General features: G+C 40.4%; 1 protein-coding gene across 1 annotated transcript in view; it reads right to left on the bottom strand.

Moving 5' to 3' along the window:
- Positions 1-340: 340 nt before the first annotated feature.
- The window catches only part of LOC139696053 (uncharacterized), a gene marked incomplete at its 3' end in the record, with an annotated part of 194,093 nt that continues 177,510 nt past the window's right edge, over positions 341-16,923 (bottom strand). Inside the window, exons 2-4 of the mRNA XM_071594667.1 lie at positions 3,743-3,851; positions 3,417-3,576; positions 341-535 (exon numbers count right to left, since the gene is read on the bottom strand). Of these exons, the coding sequence (XP_071450768.1) occupies positions 341-535; positions 3,417-3,576; positions 3,743-3,844 (457 nt within the window). The remainder of the gene's footprint in view (positions 536-3,416; positions 3,577-3,742; positions 3,852-16,923) is intronic.

Genomic DNA, 16,923 nt, shown 5'->3' on the forward strand with positions numbered 1-16,923 from the left:
ATCCCTTGGCATGTGGTATCTATGCAAATTCATGATAACTACAAATTTCTGGTTGGGTGTTATACACACGGTGCATGGTATGGATAGGAAAATACTGTACTAACTCATTGTACCGTCCGATATACCGTTATTTATATTAAGTAGTGTATTTACCCACTCACACACTTCTAATGCCATCACTCAGGTATTATAGTTTTAGTGAAAGGATATAATGATATGACATTTAATGTGCCACCATGTATTTAGTGTCTTTTGATAGTAAAAAATGAAAACTCACTCAGAGTTTAATGACTTTGTATGATTGCTCTACTATATTTTGATTCATGAATGTGAAACATACCATCTTTTCTGGAAAATTTCTTCTGAAGTATAATTACTGCTGCGAGTACGGCTTGGGCTGTGCAAGCCGTGATTCCCCAGTTGGTGAGGTAAATTGGCCATTTTGCCAAGAATGGAAACCCGGTGTCAATAATATTTTGTTCTGTTTTGTTCTGCTCCAGGAAATATATGGATTCCGACGATGTCTCGGCATCACCTGCAATTCATGCAAATAAATTAATTATTAATTCAAAGTTTGCCCAGATGACCAATCATAGGGTAGATGCTTTACATTCACACACAACCAAGCCGTGGGAGGGGAGAAAACTCTACCTAGGCAGGAATCGAACCTCTGACCTCTGGTATAGCAGGATAGGCATGTCACCCCACTGCCACTAGGGTTGGTCCATAATTAGAGAGGTTGAGGGTATCTCAAATGAAGTTGCCTATGTCCCTCTGGTGGTTGGAAAATTTGTACACCCAGAATGGTGGCATATTCACAATTTATTATCGCCATTGAATGCAGTCAATGTTGTATTTTGCAATACAGCAAAACTTGGATAAGCATAAGCATAAGTAATTTTCTCCTCTAAGAAGCTTGATTGTAAAAGTTCTAAAATAAAATTGCATAAAGCTAAGTTCTAAAAAGTGTATAGAGATATTTCCCAAATAGGAAGTTCCCATATAAGTACTCAGTATTCATTAGAAAACTTAATATCATAAGTGTAGTTTCTATCTAGGTGGCCATTCTCAAGATAACGGTAGGACATATTTGAATGAAAATTTACTTTTTAAATAATTTTTTAAGGATGTGTATTAAATATTATTTCCTTCGAAGATCTTTAAAGTTTCAATCAAATGACTTATCTCTTGCTGCAGTATGACTGAACTTTTATAGAAGGGCAAGCAGTGGAGTCATGCTGTCACTAATCTCTACTGAGGTAACCACATGATTTGTTTTGGAAGATTTCTTGCAATGACGGTCTCAATATCTTTTCCACATTTTGGGCATTTATTGATGATGTCGCTGAAACTACTTTTCAAAGCATGGTACAAGTTGGATCATTTCCCTAGTGTTGGATTGTGTCTCTGAGAAAAAATTAACTAAACAACTCTGGATTTCTTGTTTCTCCTCCTTTTATTTACCTAAACTCTTTGCATATAAATAAAATGAATTTTTTTATGCCATAATATTAAATGAACCAAGTATTCCTACTTGAAAAGATCCTTTCTGGCCCTTGAAAAACCTTTCGAACAGTAGGCATAACTGAGATAATAATATTTTGGTCACTTAAGCGTGACACACAAAAATACAATTTCAGACAACACAAAAATTAAATTTAATGACTAACTCACTAAGAAATTTTTTCACTGTTTAATTTACTTTTCATTTGACTCTTGGGAGGGGAAGTGACTCCTCTGCCAAAGAAAAGTCTGATCCTAATGTGATTTAAAAGAAAATAATAACTGGTACTTTTAGGCATATAACTTGAAAAACAATCATATAAAAAAATGGATAATGGATAGCTGATGTTGTCAAATGGGATTTTAAAAGTGTGCACCATTGGAAAGCAACTTCAACATTGAAAGTATTAAGTATTCAAACATTAGACTTTCTATCTCGTTTGTTTTATGCCAATCTTAAACAAGAAAAATGGAAGCGAAGTGAGCTTGCTGAAATCCATAATGAATGTTAACGATAAAGGAAACCAAATACGAACAGAACATATGAAAAATAACTGCTGGGCAGGAGAAAACACTCCAATTATTATAATTTAATCAATGTATGGAGACTCGATTTGCTCCAGCTCCTATCACATTGCGAGTTGATTTATTGTTCAAAATTGTCAAAAGATATAGAAATATTTCAGTATTGGACTATTTACTTAGACACAAAGGAAATACTATGGGGAATGGGAAAAATGAATACAGATGCAAGGAGAAACATTACTGATATAAATTACAGATTAGGATGTGACGTGGTGGAACCATTCTATGATAACATATATGAAAACTCTTCCAATTAACCACTTAATAAAGATTTATCATTGGCTAGTTTTGATGGACATCAAAAATAGCTGATAATAAATCTCTTTTAAGTGAAAAATTGTGTGAGTAGGCAGTGCACAGTGTCAGCCAGAGCAATATAACATTTAGACGGTATGATAGAAGACTAAAATAAAATAGATAACATGCAAAAGTTCTTTTACGTATTGAGCTTAGCTCTGAGGTCTTTTTACATACAAATGTGATGAAAGTTTTCCTTCAATGTTTTTCCTAAACATCATCTAAATCCTCTTTTAATGAACATTTAACTGCCGTGGGAAATTAATAATGTTTTGTCACCTCTAAACATGACCTCTGACCTCTAATTATGACTCAGTGTTCAATTAATACATCTTTTCTATTGGATCGGCAAGGGAAACTCACTAATGCATCGAAAGGGAGATTTGTTAAACCTTCATGGGTTCTCGCAATCGTGTGGATACGATACATTAAGTGCATATTACACATTATGTGGATGTAGGAATTTAGATTTCAAAATATCTTAACATAGTTTCACTAAGACAGTTTAGAGCCTTTACCTTTATGTTACCTTTTTGTGATGCAAAAGATGTTGATAATCTCTTAAAAAGATCCAATTATAAAACAAGTGACAGACATATGCTAAACATATCATATTTTCTTTGGGCTAAGGACCAAGGCTCAGTGAAATGCGTGGGCATCACCTTATGTAGTAAACAACCAGCTACTTCATTCATATAGCACCAAGAATTTGACAGCGAAAACCAAACTTGATGATCGCCAATCAACTGAACTTTTTTACTCTGCCAATGCATCTCCTGAGGCTGACACTAGTGACTCAGTATTCAAGCAAAATAGATGCAAATGTGTACAGATATTGCAGTACTTAATCATCTTATGATAAGTAAAGATTACAGTTGTGCATACGAACAGGCTAAATAGATGAGCATTGGTAAAATACAAATTATAGCAGCAAGATCAATGTTGCTTAAAAGCATCAAAATGGAAGTAATTTAAGCAGAGCTCAATGGGGGTAATTGCTTCATGCCAAATATTTTGCTAGTTTTAAGTACCTGTTGCAGAAATGTCATATCTGGAGTCAGCCTTTTCAGGCATGCAGTTTCCCTTCTTTGGGATATCACTCATGGATGACACCAGGATCCCAAAAAAAGTTGCAGCTAGGAGTACCCTGTACACGAGATATGGCAGGGAAATTCCAGCGCCTCTCTGCCACTGCAACAGAAGTTTATTTTGTTTCAGTCAAGATTCCCATTAGCCGTTCCCTCTGCGGGGAAGGAAGGGCACTCAAGGGCGATCGAGTGAGGAAGTCACCCAACAACGTGGCCTGATGCTCTTCTGCATTAATGGCGGGCATGGTGCTTCCGTGACTTATATTTACCTGGCATTGTACGAATAACTCCGGAGTATCACTCTGCAATTTAAACAGATGAGGCTTGACTCTGCTTCTCCAGTTCCCGACCAAATTTGCTGCTGGCTTCATAGGAGACCTGCAATTATCAAACAATTCATGCATCACACTGCAAGCTTACGACATTTAGCATATTTAAAAAAAAATATCACTGAAATGAAAAATTGTGAGTGCTGGTCATATTATTAGTGCTATTGTGAGGAGTCTTTCCTTCTACGTACGTACTTTCTCAACTCTTGAATTAATATCAAATAGGTTCCTATCTAAAGGGGACATGGTATAGGGGAAAGGCCACGAAGACTGGAGTAACTACATACACATGGATCGAAAAATCAGAAATTGCAAAAACACTCAGCATACCCAACCTGTGAGGATTTTTTTGGATGCCGTTCTCGAGGGAATGATTCAGGGGTGATTTAATCTATTTAGGGTATGCGCATGTTAATGCAAAATTACATGAGTACACTAAACACTTCAGTCAAAATTACTAAGAAAAGAATTCGTTAATATCTAAAGAATAGTCTGCCAACATTGTTTACAGGACAATGCTGTACTGAAAAATAAGAAGTAAGGGCACTTAAGACTTTCCAACAGTTTTGCATGCAAACCTAATGGTCTTATACAAGTGATTAATGAGTATGGGTGTACAAAATTTGGGATTATATACGCACAGCACTTCCTTAACAAGATGTGCTGCCATATGATCTTTTTCCTGAGAAAATTTCCACATATGTATGAAGCATCATGGCGTGAGAGCATTTTAATAACCAAGTTCCATTGTTTAATCGCAGAATTCCAGCACTTTCTGGGGGTTCAAGAAAAAAGAAACATAAGTTACCCCCCTGTTTACACCTAGGGCAAGTTTAGAAATACATCAAGAGAGGAAACATTAGACAAATCCTAAACGTATCAGATAGGGATTAATTATTTCCCCACTGTAACTGAACTCTTCCAAAATGACTGCCATCTTATTTTTTAAGATGTTCATTCATTTTTCATCTAAATCGAAAGACTGAACATGTATGGTCCTCCATTCTTCTTCACCCAATGATTTATTTTGCTAAATCATCTCCCTTACATCCCTATCTAAGTAAGTGGAGTACAATTGACCCCTTGTCACCCACATTTTGGTCTTCCTTCCTCCGTCGTTGTGCCCCTAACAAATCCATAGTGTCTCAAGGAGTGCGTGTGATTCATATTTTCTACATCATATTCACAGATTATCAATCTCAGGATGAGTTTGTAGCGGCAGCCCTCTAATGTATGTGCTCCTGTTCCAGTCTCTCTGTAGATTCCCAGACAGCTCCTTGCTCTTCCATCTCCAGCTTATCAATGTAGTTCGTCCTTCTTCTTCTTCTGTAATTCTTTCCCTTTCTGCGTCACCTTCGATTACTGTCTTCAAAATGCCATTGTGCCTCAGGATGTGTCCAATTAGTGTCCCTCTTCTTCGTGTTAAGTGTCCTCCAAAGGTTTCTTTCTCCCTTTCTACTTTTTGTTTCTACGTATTACTTCTCCATTAGTCATTTTTGTCCTCATGTTTCATTTTCATCATTCTTCTGTAGCACTGCATTTCCATCACCTCCAATTTAATTTCCTCTGCTACTCCTATCATCCCCATCTCACTTCCATTGGAAGGCAGACCCAACAAATTGATTTTACTAAATCACCTCTTCATGCCGTTGGTAATCCTTGTTTTTTTTATTTTGTCTCGACATTTGATACTCGGAATATGCTTTCAGAATAACATTTCATAAGCTCCTTTTCTTCCCTCATCTGATCTATATTTCTCTAACACATAGAATCTCATATTCTATGCAAGTATTTAGCTAGAAGGGGGATTGAGATGATGCGGGGGCTAACGTACTGGCTTCCCGTTCAAATCCCAGCGGTGTTGAATATTTTTCAGTGAGGGTATCTCGATCCCTACTTGAAGTGCTTTGTGGAGGGCACTTTGAGCGAGTACTCTGTCCATCGGATGGGACATTTAACTGTTTGACCCTTTGGTGCCTTTCGTTGAGGGTAGGCTAATGTCGACGCCGGGTTTCTCTCCACCGTTTAATCCTTTCCTGTCCATCCCCTATGTCACAATTGACCTCAGCTGTTGGTAGCCTCCCCTAAATACTATTACTACTGCTGAACTAGAAAAGAAAATAATGCATACCAAACATGAGCTCAGGCTTCTCTCATGATGTTCTAGAAATTGCAGGGACTGGAAAACCTATCTTGAACAAGCAGACTAACAGTATGTCCCTCATAGACTAACAGGCATTGATGTGTGGAGAGTTTAAGATAGAACAATTCACTTTTTCCATGAATATCTGTATCCAACTCCGCTGGGGGATAAACTATTTTTCTTTATTCATTTTAAGTAGCCAAGTATGTTGCCCTAATCTCATCTACCTTTAGTTATTGTCCTTCTTGTTGCAAACAGCTCCTGTTGTATGCATAGCGAAGTATAGCTCACTTAGATACCAAAGTGTCTGTACCTGTAGTTATAATGATCTCCATCATTTGAATCATTGAAATGCATGCAGGTATATTGTAAGCAAAAAAGTCCCTACCGAATACCTACTACATCAGAAACACCGAAATAGAAAGTGAAAGAGAGATTTCAAAGACTTAAAAATACTTTCTATGAGTTACCCTCATTCACACCCTCTCCTGGATGCAACATATACCATGAAAAAACCATAAACACAGTAATCAACCCAAAGCTCGATGGAGAGTTCACCCAGTACTAAGCCTATACGGGGTGCGAAATTCACACATCAGGGTACGGGGGCCAGTTCCTTTCCCTGTGTCGTTTATGGTTTACCAGGAAGATCTGGTACCCGAAAAATCACATAGCTTGGGTGGAGCTTCCCCGGAATCGAACCCGGGACCCTCCGGTCAGCAGTCCAACGCTCTACCCTCTGGACCACCGCGACCCACAAAATATATACAGGGAATCTATGGACAATCTAAAACAACTTATTAATTAAAATATTAAATTAATTAGAATAGTGCTGGGTAAATGTGGTGAAACGGTCAAAGAGAAATGTTATATTTCACTGGTTAAGCCTCATTTGGAATATGCTGGTAATATATGGGATCTTTATGAGGTTGGATTGATTGCCGAGTTGGTCGCGTGCAGCTTAGAGGAGCTCTAGATTTGTGAAACGTTGTAATGGTAAACTTAATAGTGCATCCAAATTATACTAGCAGCTAGGCTGGGAATCACTCAATGGAGCGAAGGTTTTATTTTACAGATTGTAGGTTTTGCATTAAGAATTGGGAGGGAGGTAGAAAATTTATTATTAGCCCCATCGTACTATGGCAGGCGAGATCACGCGAGTAAAAAAGAGAGATTAAATGCATATAAAATAGGCTTAAGTGTAGAATAGATACTTGAGAAGTCGTTTTTTTCACGAACGACGAGGGTTCAAAATGACCCGCATAGGGGGAAGATTATTTTGTTTCAAAAGTAGTCTAGTGTGTATTCACACCCTGCCACAGACCGAAGCGGTGGCTTGCAGGGCATCCATACGTAAACAAGGCCAACGAGCACATTACCCCTCCCATCCCACACCCGACTCTTTCCGGCATATATGATTTATTGATGGGGATATATGGCACACTAACTCCACCAGTACTTACATTTTCCACTTATTCTTGGACCCACGCGAACGTTTCCGCACACAGCTGAGATACTGTATAAGTAAGTTAGCTTGAATATTTAAATTGTGAAGAGCAGCTACTTCAGAGCACATGTACCCCTAATTTGAAAACAATTTTCTGTTCGAGCCACTTACGCGGATACAACAAGTTGTGTCCATAACTTGATAGGAATAGGAAACTGTGTACGTCCTATTAGGCGATAGGCACCGTTTAAATAGAGTTTTGTCATGTTTTTTTATTTCCCGGTATTTGAAATGAAAAAGAAGTGATGTCAGCCTCATCGCCGTTCGTACAGCTCACTCAGCACAGGATGCACTCACGGCTTTTGAGTTAAATGTAAAAGGAGTAATAAACTTACTTACATCTACGTCTGCGGCGTCTGGCATATGTGCCGTTAAATTGGAAAGCGTACATTGTATTCTCCCAGTAAATGCCACGGGGTGACGATAATTGAGGAATTCACCGGGCAGTTGTTCAAGCAGATGGAATGACCTTGGGATATGTTATCATTTCAATGTTTTCGAAAAAGAAATTTTTTTTGTTCAAAATGGGCCAAATTCTTTGGAAGCTAACTGAGAATGCTTTTGCCCCCAACCGTGTCGCTTTGGACAGTTACTCGTTGCATTGTTTACGTTCACGCGTGTTTCGATGATTGTTTACGCATGCGCATTTAGTCTGAAAACTTAAAATCGTAGCTTGAAAGCATTTAGTACTAGCATTTTTATTACCTGAAAGCCATTCATAGGGTGTGTGGCAGCGGGTGATCACAAACCAGAATAATTTTTACCCGGACATGACCCTACCGCGGTCAAACAATGTTATCCCCTATAGTTCGTGGAAAAAATTGCATCTAAAATCTATCTACTTTTAATCTGTTCTATACTTAATCTCTCTAATTTCATTAGCAAGATCTCTCCTACCGTAGTACGCATGGGCTAATAATACATTTTCAACATCACTGCTAAAGGGACGTCCCTCCAATTAATGCAAGAGATTCAATCTTTAATTTAACCTTCGCTTCGTTAGTAATTACTAACCTAGCTCCTCTAACATGGATACGCTAGTAAGTGTATGATAACGTTTTACAAATCTAGCTCCTATCTATGCTGCACGCGATCCAATTCGGCAATCAATCCAACTTCGTGAGGATCCCATAATAATCGCAGAATATTCTATAAAAGAGGCCTAACCAACGACAGATAACATTTCTCTTCTTTCTATGGAGGTGCGGTGCGATGCTTGCTCGGCCTATCAGAAAAAAAGAAATCCGATGGATGCCCCGATGCGGAATCCCCGATTGGCAGAACCAGAGAAACTATGAGAACTTTCAGAACAATCAGTTAACGACATTAACTCCATAGTCACTTGTAAGATACATTTATTTACCGACGATGCAGTGGTTTACCGTGATATCCGTGATCCTGAGGATAAAGTAGCTTTAACAGTTTATCTCAATTCTATACAACGCTGGTGTGACACTTGGCATTTAAGGCTAAGCTTTAAAAATTGCGTAGCAATAAATATTTGGAAAAAGAGCAATTTCCTCCCGAACGCCAACTGGATTGGGAACACCGAAATGGACTGTGTAGACTCAATTAAATACCTGTACCTAGTCGTTGCCCTAACTTACGATCTCTCCTGGGTGAAACAATATGCGGGGAATGTGTGGGCTAGATAACAAAAAGATAGAGTACTCGGTAAATGTGATGATAAGGCCAAAGAAAAATGCTATCTTTCGCAGCTTAGGCTTAATTTAGAATATTCTGGTAGCAAGAATCTAGGAAACACGTTTACACAATTATTTTTGTACATACGAGTATACCAGATCCAGAGTTTGTCAACTTTTTACTCAACAGCCTGCTATTTATCCACAAAAATAACTTTGAATGTAAACGCAGCTCCCATTAATCCTAGCAGAGGAGTGCCTCTCTCTCTCTCTCTCCTCATTTTCCAATGTGGTCGCGCCGTTTCGACTTGAAAAACAACACACTCCCGTCGGGCGAACGAGATCGGAAGCGGAGCGACTCTCTCTCTCTTCGACTTCTCTCACCCTCTCCCCGTGAAGCCGCGTGGACTCGGTGAACTGAAGGAGAGGGGGGCGGTTCCGACCCTGCCCGGGGTGAAAGAAATTGAGTGCCGAAATCACCCCTCTGGCGAAAAGTTTCCCACGGGTTACACCTGACAATGAAGCCAAAAACTCGAGTTACCTCCTGGCGATAACCCAAGTTACGGAATAGGCCCCTTTCATTTTAAATGGTGAATATAGCTTTTAATGGTTTTCCTGGGACTTGCCATTCTCGTCAGAACAAAGCTCTTAATTTTGCGCGTTGGAATGTCCTCTGGGATATTCCAACTGCCTATTTTTTCTTAGTGTGCGAACTTTTCAATGTGGCCACAATGCAAAGTAGGTAACAAGCATAAAGATCTCACGGAGAAATCACACTTTTTTGGATCCATGGCGAAATCAAGATAGTAGCGAATCTAGAATATTTCGTAAGGGGAGGTGGGCATTTTAAAACATTTTTAAAGGTAAGTTATATTTTTTCCCCCTCAAATATAGCATTTAATCATGCTAAAACAGAGAATAATCCTACTGATTTAGAGATCGCAACGAACCCTGCGTGATTTAGAGATTGCGTCATTTCTGCAGGGATATCGTGGCCTCTTTCGTCGACCTTCGAACGGCGATACAATCGTGTAGGGAACCCTCTGACCTGGTTGTGTAGCGGGTTGGATGCACGAGCACTGCAGCGCTTTTTGTGTGGGACATCATGTAGGTCAAATAGGGGGTCTTTATTTTCCTCTTGGCCAAATAATTTAGCATTGACTGAAGTGAGGATCAGTGCCAGAAATGCATACGAATAGTCACTTAACATGAATCGGGTAGCATCGGTTGGAAAATTTTCAAGGGTTTCGAAAATAATAAGGAAACTATCCTCGTTAAACATTTAGAATAAGCTGCAAGTATATTACGGGTTCCTCATTAGATTGAAATGATGCCGAATTGGATCGCTTGCAGGGTAGAGGAGCTCCATATTTGTAAAACGTCGTTATTATTAACTTGGTAGCGTATCCAAAATATCAGAGCAGCTCCGCTGGAAATCACTCAATGGAGCGAAGGTTAAACTACAGATTGGAGCTCTTCCATATGAATTGGAAGGTCTCTTTTGCAGTGATGTTGAAAATGTATTATTGCCCCAATCGTACTACGGTAGGAGGGATCATGTTATTAAAATTAGAGAGATTAGGTTTAGAACATATAGGCTTAAGATGCCATTTATTCCACGAACGATAAGGGATCATAATAACATTATCTGACCGCGGTTAGGTCATACTCGGGTAAAAATTAGTTTGGTGTGTATTCATCCCCTGCCACACACCCTAGCGATGGCTTGCAAGGTATATAAATTAATTGGATCAGATGCCAATGTCTCAACTTTTGATCGGAGCACATATAGTTTAAAAACCCCCCCGTTAGGACGAAAATACCCGCGAGTCGCACGCACCTAACCCGCCATGTGATCACTTTCCCTGCCCCCCCCCTTATTGTTTTTTTCCTTACCCCTTCCGAGACAACTAACGCCCTTCCAGCTTGAGCGATAGCGTTCCCCTCTCCTCGGGCACAGTCGGAGACGGCGTGGTGCCACGACATCTCGCTCTGGCCGACTACCTCCCACCGTCAAACCACATCCTGTGCCAACTTGGCTTTATTTTCCTTCTCATTAAATCCTCGATCCATATACGAGGGTCATCCGGAGAGTAGTACCCGTTCGTGAAATAAAGACACAAAAGTAAATATTAACAAACATAAAAAATTTTATTTGAAAGAGGATACTTTAAACTACTTCTCAACATAATCTCCAAGCAAATTAAGGCATTTGTCATAACGTGTGACAAGTTTCTGTATTCCTGCTGCATAGTCCTTCGCCGCCAGCTCATTGAGATACAGGGTCACTCCTTTTTGCACAAATTTTTGCATAATGCAGATGGTGTTTAACAATTTCATGAACAATTGTTCGAGAAACATTGGGAAAATGCTCACAGATGTCATCAATTGTGACGCGCCGATCGTTCCTCACGAATTCGTCAACTGAGCTCACCAGTTGGTCTGTAATGACAGACGGTCTCCCCGAACGCTCATCGTCGCGTGTGTTCCCCCTCCCCATGTTGAAGTTGCGACACCACCGCCGAACAAAAGACTCGTCCATTACATTGTCTCCATACACCTCCTTTAATTGGCGATGAATATCACATGGGCGAACGTTTCTTGCATTGAGGAATTTAATCACTGCCCTCACTTCACAACTGGCGGCGTTCTCAATTTTTTTAAACATTGTAAACAATCACAGAAACAACACAGGCAATGCTAGCGTCACGCAACTTGGCTCAGAGAAGGCAGACAAGCCACTGAAGCTATCTGACCTCGTCCAGCGGCTACTCGCGTCGTCAGCACTTCATGCGGCACGAACGGGTACTACTTTCCGGATGACCCTCGTATATACTATATATATATATATATATATATATATATATATATATATATATATATATATATACACACACACACACACATACATACATACACACACACACCGGTCATGAATCAAAAACTGTTTCTAAGCAGAATAGTTTAACCTGAAAGATATCGGATCGGAATAAATATTTTGTTATTCCTAAAATACGCAACTCAGCATCCTACTCCACATCCAGTCCCTCTTCATAGCTATATACTTCCTCCCTTCATCCCGTACAACATCGATATCCTATTCCTGGCCCTTCTGCGTTTCACCAAAATTCTCCCCTCAGTCTTCAACATCCCACTGCCGGTCAATTCCCCCTTCAGCCACTTTTCCTGCCTCCATAGGATTGCTCCCAACAAACCTCTCTCTTCGCCCACCATACCAAGTACTTCCTCATTTGTTTTCTTCTCTGTCCATTAACCTTCTCCATACCCACATTTCAAAAGCCTCCAATCTACGTCCATCATCCTACTTCAATGACCACGTTTACGCGCCGTACATAACTACGCTCTGTATCAAAGTTTTCAATAGTCTTTTCTTAATATCCTTACGCAATGTCCCTTTCATCAACTACCTCCTCCTTGTGAAAGCGTCTTTGCCTGGCGCAATTCTTCTCCTTACGTCTCTACTACTTTGACCGTGTCGGTCCAAAACACTTCCGAGATACGTAAACTATTTTACCTGCTCTATTTTTACCTTGATGTTTAATGAAGTAGGTATATCATCGGGATGACATACTCCATCACAACGGAATCACAACAAGCTATCGTTGAAATGTAAGATGAAACGTGGAAATGCAATTTTGAGGTTGTTTTATGCTTCAGAAGTCGTCGTGAACTTCTTAAAGATGCCGCGGAATAAGTCCGAGTCAAAGTAGAAGGTTTTAACGCCAGGACGCACTCTTTCCCTCTCATCTTTCTTTGGCTGTCTTTCAAATCGCATTGTTCTTTCGGTGCGTGCTCCATGGGCTTAATCCCACAGAATTAAGCCCCATGCTCTCTCTCTCCCTCTTTCGTATGAAACCCAATTCTCCCCATCCTGCGTGGTAAGATGCTAAAATGGTCGGCCGTGGGCAACCATTTGCTCTAAGTAGGGATAAGCCAGTCTGAACATTATCCTCTTCGGTGATTTTCAGAAAAATCCCTCAAATGTTAGGTCATGTTTTCATACTTAATTCCTTACACTTAAATGCGTGGTACCAGAAGAACACGACCCAACAAAGAAAACAAATATTTTGAAAAAAAAATGTATTTATTTTTCAACATAATCTTCTTTCAACTCCATACACTGTTCCCAGCAATGTTCAATAAGTTCGAGACCCTATTCATAATAAGAAATATCTTGCTCCTCAAAATACCCATTAACTGCCGACATCACTTCTTTACAGTTGGAAAATCTTTGACCACCGAGCCATTTATTCGTTTTCTAACCGAAAATAATCCGATGGAGCAAAATCTGGCAAATCGGGTGCATGAGGTAGCAATTCAAACTTAAATTCATGAATTATGGATGTTGCAATAATGGAATTGTGAGCTTGTGTATTGTCTTGATGAAACAACACTTTCTTGTTGGCCAATTGTGGCTGCTTCGCTTGATTTCTTTGCTCAAACATTGCAGTCAATTTGCATAACACTCGCCGTTGATAGTTTTTTCTTTTTTCAAGATAGTTTATGAAAATTATCCCACGCGCATCCCAAAAAACCGACACCATAACCTTGCCTGAAGATGAAATGGTCTTTGCCTTCTTTGGAGTTGGTTCTCCCTTTTGAATCCATTGTTTTGATTGCCTTTTGTCACGGGTGTGAAGTAATTGACCCATGTTTCATCCATGGTTATGAAACGGTGCAAAAATTCTGCTTTGTTGCTGTGAAACTTTGCTAAACACTCAATTTAAACCTCTTCACGACACTGGTTTTGCTTGAGTGTGAGCTAACGCGGCACCCATCTTGCACACAACTTTGTCATGTCCAAGTTTTCTGTGAATATGCAATGTACTGCACTTTTTGAAATGCCTACTATGTCTACTAGCTGGTGCACTTTCAGTTGATGATCATCAAGTACCACTGTGTGGAGTTTCTTCACCGTTTCTGTAGTTGTCACCTCATTTGGTCGACCAATGCAATGCCCGTCATGACAGCTTGTACGGCCTCGTTTAAACTCTGCTAACAAATATTTTACTGACATAAACGAAGGAGCAGACTCGCCCAGAGTAGAATCCAGTTCAACTTTTACATTGGTTGGGCTGAGGCCTTTCAAATGAAAGTATGGTATCGCATAACGATGACTGATTTTCTCCATTTTCACAAGGTCACTGAAAACGTTCACCATTGATGTCTGCCAAACAAATACAAAACAACGTGGCGTCTTCAAACTTGAAATACAGGGTTTATAGATTGCGCAATTTCCACCAGAGAGATATTTTTTAAACAAATGCCGTGATTTTAGGGTCAGGCCGGGTACTTATGAGACCACCCTCGCATTTTATGTTCCTAAGCATAAAGTAAGATCTGGTGCTATATCCTAAGCATAGTTTGAAAAAAAACATAATTAAAGGTAGTCAACCCTAAGGTTAGTTTGGTAGGTGATGGGTAGGGTTCACCCAGTACCATGAGCCCTATAAGGCCAGGTGACGTCCCTACTACTTTGACCGTGTTGGTCGAAACACTTCCGAGATACGTAAACTGTTCTACCTGCTCTTGTTTTTGCCCTCCTATTTTAATGTTTAGCTTAGCGTTTTTCTTTCTAGAAAATCGCATTACCTTTGTTTTATTAATATTGATTCTCATCCCATACCTGTCGCACTGAATTTACAATTCATTCAGCAATGCTTGCAGCCCCTTGGCTGACTAACAAACTAAAGCTTGGTCATCAGCAAACCTAACTGATTTTACGAATTCCCCGCCCACTTTCATTCCTACCTCCAGTTCTTCCCACGCCTCTTTGATCATTTCCTTTGCATACAGGTTGAACAGCACCGGTGATAATGGGCAACCCTGCCTTACACCTCTTCCTAATACTGCCCAACCGGACTCCCCGTTCCCCACTCGCACCTGAGCAGTCTGAGACATGTACAGGTTGCGGATTAGCCTCCTTTCCCTCCAATCTATTCCTATTTTCTGCAATATACTCATTAGTTTTTCTCAATTCACTCTATCAAACGCTTTTTCGAAATCTACGAAACAGGCAAATACCTCCTGGTTGTGTTCTATTATTCCTCTCGATTAATAATCTCATTACTGCAATGACATCACGCGTACCTCTCCACTTCCTAAACCCAAACTGATCATCCCCTAAGTAATCATTTGCCCTACTCTCTATCCTTTTGTTTAAGATCCTCAGAACAACTTTAGCTGCGTGGGATATCAAACTTGTTGTCCTGTAGTCCTCATATGATTTTTCTCCTCTCATCCACCTTGGTAATCAGCTCATCCGTGATCCATCGTTTCCTAGTCCTATTCACGTTTACGGTTCCAACTGTGTCTTTTGTGCCTTTAGATAGCCATTTCTTGGTACATTCCAATTTTCCTTCGATTGTACTTAGCTCTTTACCATCGTCCATGAGTTCCTCTACAGCCTGTTGCTACGCCATCCTTTTCAATCCATTTAAGCTTCTACATTCCAATTTCTAGCTCAGCGCCTCTGCTTTATCTTTTTGAAACGGACGCTACATTTCATAACCACTAAATTGTGGTTCGAATGCGCATCCGCTCCCGGGAAGCTGTGCGAATGTATCGCACTGTTCCTTAACCTGTGTCTTACCAGGACGTAATCAACCTGATACCTTTCTGAGTCACCTGACATTTTCCATGTATACTTGCGTCTTTTGTGGTGCATAAACCATGTGTTGGTGATGACTAACCCCTGTCTCCTGCAGAACTCAACTGCTTTCTCCCCGCGGTCATTCCTCGTACCTAAACCATAGTCCCCGACCTCATCACCATCTCTTCCTTCGCCTACCGTCGCATTCCAATGCCCCATTACTATCAAATGTTTCCCTGTGGGAACACACGCGAAAATGTTCTCCAACTAATCGTATATCCTATCGACCTCTTCTTCCCTATGGTTGCTCGGTGGCATGTATACCTGAATAATAACCAAGTTCGTCGGTTCTGCTTTTGTCTCTACTAGTAGTATTCAATTTGTTACCTGCTCTATGTTGACTACGCTTCTTCCTACCTCTTCATTTAATACTATGGCAAAACCTCGTTGGATCTCATCTCCGCCGCTGTATATTATTCTATACTTATCACTCCAGTAATCCCCGCTATCCTTCCATCTCACCTCGCATAGACCTAAAATATCTATTTTTCCCCTTTCCATCTCGTCGCTTAACACTCTCCAATTTCCCTGTCCTCATCATTGTCCTAACATTCCACGTTCCTATTCTAACTAATTTGGTCTTCTTCTGCTGCGTCTTCTGTCCTGCTGCTGCTGGTTTTCCCTTACAAGGGTTTCGTGGGATGACGACCGCGGAAGCCTTGCCTCCCCCGCTGCCGGGCACGACACACGGCCGATTGGGCCGAGCCCCGTAGTTGCCAGGACTCAAAATCTCAGTAGTGACCATCATATTTATCTTATGAATAATAATGGAGGTGGTTTCCCGTTGCCTTCCTCAATAGTGTTTTTAACGTGACACCATCACTTACTGGCAGCCCCACTGGGGTCAGACGCCATTGCAGCCGCCTCACTGAGGAACAGACGCTGCGTGGACTACCTTTCGTCTGGCTCCTAACTTTCGACATATCTGGCATTGGTGACCCTAACAGGAGCAATGCTTATTACTCCCGCCAGCACAGCTCTAGGGGTCATCGGAACGCACAAGCCCTTCCACCACCTCAAGGTTATTTATTTAACTTGGACAACAAGAAACAATATAGGAACACATTCTAATAATAACACATAATTTCTTGATAATTTCGACGGAATGTAGCTCCGCCTTCCTCAGAAGAAAAAGTAGTATAGTACTAGTGAGAG

The sequence above is a fragment of the Hetaerina americana genome, unplaced genomic scaffold, assembly GCF_022747635.1.
Source record: "Hetaerina americana unplaced genomic scaffold, ioHetAmer1.1.p SCAF_66, whole genome shotgun sequence".
Lineage (NCBI taxonomy): Eukaryota > Metazoa > Arthropoda > Insecta > Odonata > Calopterygidae > Hetaerina > Hetaerina americana.